General features: G+C 42.7%; 1 protein-coding gene across 1 annotated transcript; it reads right to left on the bottom strand.

Annotated features, from left to right (window-relative positions):
- On the bottom strand, positions 3,805 to 10,277 carry LOC8086250 (DExH-box ATP-dependent RNA helicase DExH3). Its single transcript, XM_021450875.1, has 19 exons — positions 9,971 to 10,277; positions 9,696 to 9,850; positions 9,499 to 9,586; positions 9,177 to 9,407; positions 8,949 to 9,044; positions 8,649 to 8,837; positions 8,358 to 8,517; positions 8,132 to 8,262; positions 7,832 to 8,002; positions 7,477 to 7,749; positions 7,109 to 7,303; positions 6,459 to 6,662; positions 6,235 to 6,304; positions 6,000 to 6,148; positions 5,482 to 5,790; positions 5,337 to 5,396; positions 4,992 to 5,144; positions 4,799 to 4,909; positions 3,805 to 4,579 (listed from the first exon to the last, which is right to left on the bottom strand). The coding sequence occupies exons 1-19, from the start codon at positions 10,184 to 10,186 to the stop codon at positions 4,082 to 4,084; spliced, it is 3,459 nt and encodes a 1,152-aa protein (XP_021306550.1). The 5' UTR covers positions 10,187 to 10,277; the 3' UTR covers positions 3,805 to 4,081.

The raw sequence follows: 12,185 nt of genomic DNA, 5'->3' as shown, positions 1-12,185 counted from the left end.
GCCATTATAAGTTTGAGAAGCGAAAGAAAATTTAAACTTTTGGAATAAAGTACTCATCCCCTAAATCTCCTCCAAGGTTGTCAGCATGTTTGATGTCCTGCTTGCCATAGCTACAACACCCCGTCTGTCTAGAGCTTTGTCTCGCTTTCCTACCCTTCTCTCTTAGGAGCAAAGCTCCTCGCCTAGAAAGTACAGCTAAGCACGCTACGCCGTGGTAGCCGGCACTCTTTGTATTTGTGCTGCTCGTCGTCCCACTGGTAACTCACCATTTGGAACGGAGAGATGTAACTCTTATAACTCTCTTCTTCTTAATGAGGCACGTGCAGCGCACGTTTTCGAAAAAAAAAAGCTACAACACCCCGTAACAGTCCGTTTCTAACCAAATTACCCGTGCCCTAGACTACAGCGCTAAAGACCAAGCCATCCCAACGTGCTAGCGCTTCCATGGTGTCGTCACATTGGACAACACATGTTGCACTTTTCCATTGCTAATCATAAAAGGTTCCGGCAGTATTGCATTTAGTCCATTCCACAGGCGGTCGTTCCCAATGAGGCTCCATTCTGCTGACCACCGCGGCTACCTAGGACTGCATATATCGGCAAAGATTGCTCCCCATGTCTTTCGCTTGTTTCGTGCATCCAGAGCGAATACATAGCAATAATGATTGTTGACCCTTTCCTCTATCAGATCTGCACCCAAGTATCATGATGGAGGATCAGGAGTTTAACACCTATAAGAGCTTTATAGTCTAATATCGCTGAAAGGATCAAGATGCCCAAGAGGGAGGTGAATTGGATTTCTCTAAAAATTTAAGCAACCTATAAGCTCCAATTCAACCCCTTGTGCCTAGTGTAATCTAGAGAGCTACCGGATAAAAGTTTTGCAACCTAGTTCCAATCCTATTCTAGCATGGCAATTCTAAGAATGTAAAATCTCAAAGTAGATGCCAGAAAGTAAAGGAGTAGAGCAAGAGGAACGCGGCGATGTTTTGCCGAGGTATCGGAGAGTCGCCACTCCCCACTAGTCCTCGTTGGAGCACCCGCACAAGGGTCTTGCTCCTCCTTGGTCCGCGCAAGGACCAAGTGCTCTCTATGGGCTGATTCTTCGACACTCCGTCGCGGTGAATCGTCCAAAACCGCTCACAAGCTTGACACGAGCCACCCACAAGAACTCCAGGCGGTCTTCGTGCCTCCAATCACCACCAAACCGTCTAGGTGATGGCGATCACCAAAAGTAACAAGCAATGAACTCTCACTTGACCCAATCAAGGCACTAGAGAGTGGTGGATGCACACTTGACTCTTGAAACTCAACTAGAGAAGGATTCACTCAAGAAAACTCTCAATTCTCAATCTTCTCTAGGCTCTTGCTTTTCTCTTGCACCGCAAGGAGATTCTCAACTGTCAAATGAGCAAGAGACCTCCCATAGACGAGGTGGAGGAGTATAAATACTCCCCATCAAGTCTAAGGGCCGGCCAACCGCTGTACACTGAAAACGGGAGCACCGGACGCTGGTAATGTTGCACCGGACGCACTGCACTGAGCGTCTGGTGACACATTAACGGCTAATTGTACCCTCTTTCACAGAGCACCGGACGCACCCTCAGTGGGTCCGGTGGCACCGTCCGGTGTGAGGGTGAATTTACACCCTTCCTAGGTATGAGACCGGACGCTCCCCGGCGAGTCTGGTGCCTAACCCTAGGCACTCAGTCACTCTGACTCGAATCAACCTCACCGGACGCACTCACATAGCGTCCGGTGCAGCGTCCGGTGCCAACTTAAGCACCCAAACTTCGTCGAAACGCGATCTTTCTAAAACGAAGTTGGTTCCTCTCGATCTAAGGGTTGTTTCAGAGCTGCCTAGTGCTAGGTTTACCAAGTGTGCACCACACATAAACCTAAAGGCTTGCCTAGGTCAAGGTACCCATTCAATGCCTCTCTTAATAGTACGGTCAAAGAAAAACAAAGTCCTAAACTACTCTAAGTGCCCTTCTTCACCAAATGGCACTTAGACCTAGTCTAGTCCCGACGATGTCCAACCATTCTTTTGAAAACCAAAATGATTTCCACCATTAAGTTGGCATGAATGATCTAATCCATCGATCACCATTACCATGACCTAACTCAAATGACTTTGCCTCTACAAAACACACGTTAGTCATAGTAATCAACCTTGTCATTAATCACCAAAACTCATTAGGAGCCTAGATGCTTTTCACTCACAGTGTCCGGGACAGGGTCACAATATAAAAGCTAGAATAAAAGTGTTTGGGACAGAGTTCGAAAGGACGACTAACAAAAGTTTGATAGAATTTTGATATATTTCTAATGAAATATTTGGAAGGGGTGAGTCGGTGAATGCCACAAAAGACCGCGCTACAACTGCTTTGCTTGTTGGAGATGGGGTGAGCGTGAATGACCCACTCACCATCATTACAAATCGACATACTCTAAGCTTGTGATCTCCACCTTCGAATTGTGCCATGCTATCGACATACTCTAAGCTTGTGATCTCCACCTTCGAATTGTGCCATGACATAGCATGCATTCTGTGGAGCATTGATTTGATTCCAAGTGGTACATTGTGTAGCCCACCAATACCACCAGGATTAGCCTAGATCATCTCCATCAGTCCCCTAATATCACTCCTCATCCCCGAAAAATTGTCATTTTGGTGGAGATGAGTGTTTTTTCATGCTCCAACATTACCCTAACAGCTCTCTCCTTTTTTGGTGGCCACCAATATCTCACTCATCTTCCCTCAAATAAGAGAGGAGCTATATTGGTTATATCTCCTCCGATAGTGTTGAATTATTGGTGAGTTGTTGGGAATGCTCTAAAAAGAGCTTGTAACAGTTGCCGGCACATAGTATTGTAACTTGTTAGCCTGTGTTGGAATGCTTTGGGTCTACAACCATAGCAACAATGGAAGGGAGGTTATAAAGGCTAATGATTCTGGCCGTTCAAATGTATTCCTGCTGCAAAGTTGGTTTGTTCTTGTTTGGTTTTAGGTGAGAATTGAAGGGAATACATCATGCATGTTAGCTGGGGATCATGTTCTATTGTTTGCCAATGCTTAGGTAGGAAGCAAGGAAGGGGATGCTTGGGTCATTACTAAATCATGAACATGAAGCATTTGTTAAGTTGTTGTGATCTACTCCCTCAATTCAATATTTAGAGGCATATTAGGTAGAGAAAAGTTCAACATTCACAAGCGCACTAGCCAGTGTATGCATCATTTCTCGCTCCCGTGTATCTACTCTTCCCGCATGCACTTATTGTGACTTGTCGTCTACCGTGTGGGGTACTGGGGTAGTATTTGCATACTACTCGCATGCATGCAATTGGATCATGCTATATACAAGCGGATAGCCAATTCATAAAACCGAAACAATTTTGCAGGCTACGAGAAAAAAGTTTAATGTGAGTTATCGTCACAACCCATGTACCACCTCATAGCTTTTCCAACACAGAAATGGCTTATAAAAAGAATTGATCGTCTACGGAGGAGCTACTATGGAGGGAGAGATGACAGATAAAGTCTAGGGGGTCAACAACTTGCCTCCCTAGAGTGCTAAGGTTCTTGAAAGATTTGCACGAGTGCTAAGGTTGAGATGGTTGTGGTTCCAATGAAAACACAGAGACAAACCAAAGTGAATTCCACAACATCTATAACAAGGCTCAAAGGTATGGAGCGACCTTGATACCGAAAGGTTCAACGGAGAGATCTAATCATTCCCGCACACTTGTTGCAAAGGGTGGTTGGACTTACTGATCCAGGGGAGAACAGCTAGTAGAAACTACTTCTGGGGAAGACGACACGGCTTTTTGGAAGAGAAGAAGAAATTCTGTTGTGGTGTTATGATTCTCATGACATATTCTCTGAAAAAAATCTGCGTACAAGGTATTCTGCGGTGACAGCAGTCAGGAACTTCTGATGACTTCGTGTGGAAAATTAAAAAACGTAGCACCGCCACACCCAAGGCATTCGTGTAACCAAAAACTGTTTTCTTGTTTTGTGCGTGTGGGCAACCAATCCACAGCCCACCCCCACACACACACCACCTCCACCAAAAATAAATCATCGTTTTCTAGAGTTATTCTTCGAGTGCCGCCTCGGTCTGGTGAGCAGCTTCAGCATGCCATCAGTCAGGTCCAGCGGCGAGTCATCGTCGTTCTCGTCCTGTGGCTTCACGCCGGACGTCTGCGTCAGCCACCCCAGCGCCTCGATGGCGGCGTCCCGCTCCGCGAGCTGCTTGTTCCGCTTCGGCTTCCCCACGAACTGCATGCCCTTGAACTCCACCATGGCCCTGAACTCGTTCGTCTTGAGGTGCTTCGTCTTGTACTTGGGTGGGGTGTGGCCGGCCCGCATCAGCAGTGTCTGCAGCAGGCTCTTGGGGTTCATCCCGTCCTTTATGATGTTGCTCTTGCTGTCGTCCTCAGGATTCCGGAGCCTGGCACGGCTCGTCTCACGGCCAAACACAAACCTTCCTTCGCATAGGTCACCGGCAGCAAGCTCTTGTACAGCGAATAGGATGTGCTTGCCTTCCTTGTGGATGTCAAAGTTTGGGTCTTCAAGCTGGTGTTGAACACAAATTATCAAATCACGCAACAAGTATTACAGTCAGACAGTTGACTGAAATAAAACACAGATGGCTGCTCAAAGACTGTCAATGTTATTGCATACCGGCAAGATTTGTACTAATTGTTTGTTATTGTTAATTAGAAAATGGAAATGCATATCGACAACCTAGAGAACCCCTTTGAAAAGTGAACCCAATTGACTGGAATGACTCACCTTCTTCTGTATAAGTTTATCAAGTTCTTCTTTGAGTTGCAGGTAGCATTCAGACAGGCTCGGATCCATAAAGAAATCAATGTAGCCATCAAGCATCTTCAAGTGCCCAGCCTGAAACATAAGAGTTAGAGCCATACAGTAACATAAACACAAAAATCCATGAGAAAACAATTAGTTCTAAAACATGATGTACCATGCCTCCTTTTGTTACAGCACCACCAAACAGAATCACTATGGAGTCTGATACTCCAGTTGAATCACGGATGAAGACAGCATTCACTTTCACCTTCTCACCAAAGACCAGCCATGGATATGGGATAGTCTGATATTTTGCATTCACTGAATTCTGAATTTAAGAATAATGTCAGGAATTCAAGCTTAGAAATCAGTGCTAGTTTGGTATCTGTAGGTATCTAAGCATGGAATCACTTGCCAACTTAAAAGGTACCATAGCAATGATAGCAGGGGTGATTAGGTAGCTAGATACTAAACAGGACATTGTGTACGAACATTTCAGGACATTCTGCTATGCACTTACAACATAAAGAAGAACTTGGCCGTCATCCATGGTCTTAAAGGACATTGAGTTTTCTCGATGCTGCAAGGAAAAAAGTGAGTTGAACTGTTAATTCCAGCCTAACAAAATGGATATATATACATAGTAATTGTCAACAGTTGTTTACCACAACAGATGCTATCCCAGGAAAAAGCCCAGAACATATAATACCGCGGACCAATGATTGATTATGGCTCAAACTGTTATTTGTATTCCCATCAGAGTCTATCAAACCGGAATCCTTTAAAATATAGCTGAATTGCTTCCGAAGTGAGTGAATGGCTTGTAGTGTTTGAGAAGAAAGGAAATTTCTCCAGCAGTATTCATAAGCAGACCCTTCTCTCTCTGCATCCTTCCATCCTTCATAAGCCCGAACGAGGGCCATATGATCACTATAATCCTTTGCTGAGAATCTAGATTTTGCTGTTCCTGCCAACTAATATATAACATATAATATGAAAAACAACCCTTCTTATCTTCATGCAAATAAGCTTCTTGCGAAAAAAAAGCACCACATGCATTTTTTTTCAGTACTAAAATATCCATTACTTTCTCATAATATAATTTTTTAAAAAGGAAATTTTGGTTTGCAACCAATGCACAGTCACTAATATATACACCAATGATGGAAATTAAAAGGCTTACATCCTTCTTTTCCTGTGGCAACAGGAAAGGATCCCGAACACTCAGTCCAGCAACTACAGTGAGTATAGGATCTATGCACCGAAAAACTGCACCCATTATAAGCATCTTTCCCAATTTTGGATCAACTGGAAGCATGGAAAGGTACCGTCCTACAAAGTTGAATAAGGAAATCTATGTAAGATTCAGTTCTAAATGTTTCTCCACAGCATGCAGGGAAGCAACAGACACTGCATACCAAGATCAGTAAGGTTTTCATTTCCATCTAATGCTCCAATCATCTTCAGGAATTCCACTGCATTTTCGACCTACATATTTTATCAAGTGTAGTGGAAAGGATTCAAAGTCGAAAGAAGGATTGTTCAAAAAAATTCAGTTATGTGACACGAAATCCAACAAAGAAACAAAGGCAATGAGAAAAAGAGCAGACGGAAATGTCAAGGTATGATTTTAAACACGTACAGCTAGTGGTTCTGGAGGCTGTAGAGCAGCTGATAGGAACTCCCCAATGCTGCCGACTTGCAAACTTTTTATCTGCAGACATAATGAATTCAAAGGAGTTCTAAGAAGCTCTGGAAGCTGATAGTCTGCAAATGCATCATACACACATCTAGGATACAGATGATAGCATTCTCCAGGTTGCACACGGCCAGCTCTACCCCTCCTCTGCATTAAGACAATGGGTACTATGAGAATTATCGCAATTCACAAAGATGAATATATGGTACTGTAAACAAAGGGGTCGAGTGTGGTCATATGAGTCAAGAGTTAAGTTCAGATTTGATTCGTTGGGAATTTTTTTTTCAATTTTTATTGTTCATCTTCTCAATCGTAACCAGTGAATACTGAAACAGACAATACCTTATGAAAGGTTTGAGAAAGAAACACATGGGACTATGGGAGGGTTAATAGAGTTAAGGACTATTGCAGTTAAACAAACATAAATAACCGCATGTCAGCTGAATAAATAGGTCTTTTGACCTTGTTGCCAATGGAACAAAGTTTGTTTAGTTGGGAATTGGGATTATAATTGAATAGAAGTCTCAAATTTGAGTCAAAGTAAAGATCTAATAATGAAAGATGAAACAAGCAGACAGAAGCTAAGGGTTCACCTGACGGGCAGAAGCTTTTGAAATCCATGAGGGGAGTAAGCAGGGAGTATTGTTTAGAGCATCATATGTGGTTTCCTTTGCTTTACCACAATCAACGACAAAAACGATATCATTTATTGTAATACTTGCTTCTGCCATGTTCGTGGCAAGGACTACCTTCCGAACATTAGGAGGTGGTTTCTCAAAAATTAGCCTCTGTGAACAACATACAAATGTAGATGTGAAACACGGAAGGGATGCTCCATGCTCAGGATAACAGACATCAAACAACAAATAAACAAGATGAACCTGTTGTTTATGATATCAATTTAGGCTGTGTAAGATTTCGTTACATCAGCATCACTATGATATGCCAGATTAGAGCTTACCTGCTCAGAAGTAGCCATAGAACCATGGCATGCAAGCAGCAAAACCCTATTCGGATCACCTAACAAAGGATGTGCTTTCAGTTGATCCTTCAAGCAAGTAATATCATCCCATCCAGTCATGAAAACTAAAACAGCACCCGGTCGCTCTTTGCGACATATGTGGCACAGAACAGCCTCAATGAGGTTGAAACCGATGCAATCAGGATTCCAATTCACTAGAGAATCACGTGTCCTGGAACCATAGGTCTCGAAGCTTGAATTTTTAAGGGCTTCCTGCATAGTACATAAACAGTATCAGAAGAATGTTTAGCAAGAATTATATTAATTGACTTCTGTTTAGAAAAAAAGGAAGTACTTCAACAAGTGTAGTAATTTGATTTTTCCTTTTTCTAGGCAATAGCTGTCTCTGAGTTTTCCAGACTTTATCTTGCCCGTAATCATCAAGTTGATTGCTTGAGGTCAACTTGTAGCCTGACCTCTCTAATATGTCTTCCAAAAAATGTGCCCTTACTGGATGTGTGAATCCCTGAATTAACATTCAAGAGAACAACACAAATGTAAGATCAGCGCAGCTTTGTCAGAGTTATGGAAGGTGGAAAAGGAACAATTTACACAATATGTGAGATAACTTCGGTGCAAAGACACAATAACTCACAGGAATATGGATAGTTGGCGCTCCTCCAAAGTAACTTGAGAAGAGTTCCGCATTTAGAGTAGCGCTCATCAATATCAACCTCAAATCACGGCGCCGTGATAACAGCTCTTTCAGTACAATCAATAGGAAATCTATAAAACAATGCAATGACAGAATTGTAGTGAACTGAACAAAGATATAACCTCAACAGGGATAAAGGGAACAATCTAAAAATACGGTATCTAACCTTCATTCATGCCCCTTTCATGTATTTCATCAACAAATACATGAGTCACACCATTCAAGTTTCGGTCACTCAGTAATCGTCTTAGTAAGATACCACTGGTGCAGAAAAGCAAATGTGTATCTTTTCCCTTAATTCCCTCCAAACGGACTTTATAGCCAACCTATTAAAAAAGCTAGTATCGTATGCAAATACAATAGAGAGAATCTAGTAAGGACTTTTGTCCTTGCTCCTTACACATATTAAAGATGAGCTACAGTAGCAGAAGTTGACAAAAGGAAATTTCTGACTTACCGATTCGCCAAGATTTTCTCCTCTCTCTGTGGATACCCTTTCTGCAACTGCCATTGCAGATATTCTTCGTGGCTGTGTACAAATTATGTTACAAAAGGCCCCTCGACCAGACTCAATCTCTGATTCCAATACAAACTGAGGCAGCTGTGTTGTTTTACCACACCCTGTCTCACCAGAAATTACAATAACCTACCATTTTACAAGATTGTCAGAGAAATGACAAAAAAGGGTTACTAATCATGTTTTGGAATGGTTTATATGCCCGATAGATGTCTATGCACATTTTACAATATTGCATACCTGATTGCGTGCAATGGCTGCTAGAAGCCTTTCTTTTTCTTTGTATGCTGGAAGTGATCTCCGGAACTCTAGCATCTTAGCACCTTCAGGTGATTCCTGTGTTAGAAGTACAATATGAAATTACCCATCTTCATATCTGATTATGAGAGCTGCAGAAGGCTTTTATATATTACCCATCTTCTTTATCTAATATGTACATAGTTATGAACCATATGAAGTGTGTCATACCTGCCAACTTCTCTGAAAATTTCGCATCCGAATGCTCTTCCTCTGAAGTATCTTCTCCATGACTGACCGATCAAGCAGAGAATCATGCTGCTCATCCAGGTTTGCATTCTCAGCCATCTCAGAGCCACTTTTTGTGTTGCCACCACATTTATCCAGTGGTAAGAGCGCACGGTCTAGATGCTCCTGCACAAGTCCTTCTACTCTCCTCTGCAAGCTCAGCGGGATCACCACCTGTTTGTTTCCACAATCAGTAAATAATAAACACCAAGCAAATTGAAATGGGAGTAAGACATGATCTTGCCATTGAACTCAATAGACAAACCTCTCTTTGTGGCCGCTTGTCATCCAGATCAGGCCTGTAGTTCGGCAGTGGTACCTTGCTCGCAACCACGACCCGCCCGTACATCTCACTACATTTCGCACCCGCCCACAAAACAGCATTCACGTTCAATTCAGTTCTTTTTCCAACAATTGCATGGATAGTTGATAGGCAGGAGCTCAGAAATGGCAGCACAAAACCTGTAGAGTCCCATCCTCTTGGCGAGGTTGGCTATTTGGTCATAATCCCGGCGGTCCCTCCGGTCCCTGGAGATGATCTCCTGCTCCTCCGCGTTGCGCTGGAGCATGCTCAGCTTCCACCTCCACTCGTCGATGTTCGCCACCGATGACGACGGCTGCACGTGTAGTAAGAAATCATTCCGAGGCGGTGAACAGACAAGGAAAACAAAAGAATTCCGCTGCAGGTCACACAGAGGTATCAGCCGTGCGCCTGCGGAGCTGGATGTAGCACAAACCCGGAGGTCCTCGTACTCGTGGTCGTACTCGTCGTCTGAGAACTGCTCGACGGCGCGCCCCCCGCCGGGGAAGCTGCAGAAGGAGTGGCGGGAGAAGCCATCGAGGCGGCGGGGAAGGAGAAGGAGAGCCGCGAGAGAGGTCGGTTGCGGGCGGCTGGGTACGTGCGGGAGCGGGACGAGGAGGATGCCCAACCCGCGACGCAGGCCGCGGCGCATGCTACCCTTGGCTTGCTAGCTCTACTGCGGCGGCGGCATGACAGGAGACGGAGCTCAGGCAGGCAGCGCCGGCGTTTGGGAAGGAGGAACGAGGGTAGGGCCTCGTAGCGGTGGGCTCTTAGCCCTTTCCATTTTGGGCTGAAAGTTTTGCATTCTCACATGGGCTTTCGTCTGCTTACAGACGGTACATGGTTATTGGGCTCTTCGGTGTGGCTGTTTGACGACCTGGCAAATCCGAACATGTTTCTCAAAAAAAAAAGTGCAAAACAAAGGTTCTTTGCCTTAAGTGTTTATTAAAAAGAGAATGTTAACACATGATTAAATAAATAATGTAAGGTTCTTTGCAAACACTGTTTCCCTTGGAACGCTGATAAGAAGCAAAGCAATGCATGTGACAGATACAAGGACAAGACACTCGTACAGAAACTCTCGCTTCCAATATGTAAGCGTAAAACATCTGAACCAAAAATTAAATAATGCGAAATATATTTTTATAAAAATATAAGCTTTGTAGAAAAGCATATCCAACGTACTGTACATGTTTTGACACGTACATACCATTACATATAGGTTGTTTTTTTGCTGGCAAAGTGTAGCAAAGGGATATCTAAATTTCCGAATTTAACTTCCAGTTGGGTCCTCAGTTTCTATGTGCTAATTGCAGAACTGTAACAATTTAATTAACACCCTCTCATTTCAAATATGGGTCGAATAATAAGAATATAGTATAGCATAACACTTTAATGATTTAAAGGAGTTATATCGTACAATATCTTTTGAAGAATCTATAGCAACAATTCCATGTTTTTTTAAAACATAGGATATTTTAGCCATCAGCGATTAAAGTTGTACATGTTTTATTTCGGATAAGGCCAGATGATCTTGTATATAATGTTACAACTCCACGTCACATATATATCTTCTATATAATTTTGTTATCTTTGGTCCTGGTAGGTGGTTAGGTTTTTTCGAAACCCAATAGACATAGACACTGGCGTACATGCACTTATTATTATTTTTATTGTCACTTTCAGAACCATGAATATTACGATTCACTTGGCTCTCATGCTTCTTTTTTTCTTTATGCCTATGTGTATTATGGCTATTTCTGTATTTTTATGTGATGAACCTATTTTTTATGTTTGTATTTTTATATACCCCAAACTTATATAAAATAGATGAACGTTAAGAGCACACTCACCTACCTGGGCACTTCGCCTACCATTAGGAAAATAGCGTTAGATGAATATTAAGAGGACTCAACCCTATTTAGACATGTCGTGTACTACTTACAAAATAGAATTGTTAAGTTTTACAATAAGACTACGAAAATCAAGCACCCTTATCTCGAACCTAGACCTAGGTATCCAGATGTCACAATAAAGAACCCTAAACAATTAAGCTACACTTAGTATGCAAAAGGTAAAATTAACTACTAATACTATAGCCCCTACTATATACCTTGCTCGTAGTAGCGTGGCTACGTGGATTAGGACACTCACAGTGCAGACTCTATCATAAAGTCTAAAGTTATTTATTACCTCGAACAATGTGGACTTGGAGTCTAAATAAGACTTGAAGTCTTATTTTTTTCTACCTCTTTCTTCAATAAATATGCTGCCACATCAACAAAATATCATAAATAATATGTAACTAATTGTCTTAGACTCTGTGATAGAGTCTTGCATTGTGAATGACCTTATGGCAACGGTCAAAATGACGAGTATAAAATTCTCGAAACAAAAAAATACTCGTAAATTCTTCTGTACACCGTAGAATAGAAGCTTGGGATGCTAAAGCTAAACAAAAGTAACTATAAAATAAAAAAAAGAATAGAAGCTTGGGAGTTGCGACCAGCCAACAGTGGCGCTGCATAAATGTGCAAATCTTTTGGCACCATTCCGTGGTGGCCCGTGGGGAGCAAGAAAGCGACGGGGGCACCACATGAGCCCGACCGAGCCGGCCCAGCGGGCCTAACCACTACTGCCTCCACCTAAGA

The sequence above is a fragment of the Sorghum bicolor genome, chromosome 1 (assembly GCF_000003195.3).
Source record: "Sorghum bicolor cultivar BTx623 chromosome 1, Sorghum_bicolor_NCBIv3, whole genome shotgun sequence".
In the NCBI taxonomy this organism is placed as follows: domain Eukaryota; kingdom Viridiplantae; phylum Streptophyta; class Magnoliopsida; order Poales; family Poaceae; genus Sorghum; species Sorghum bicolor.
Note: the sequence above shows the minus strand (reverse complement) of the source record. Positions and strands in the feature narration are given on the sequence as shown.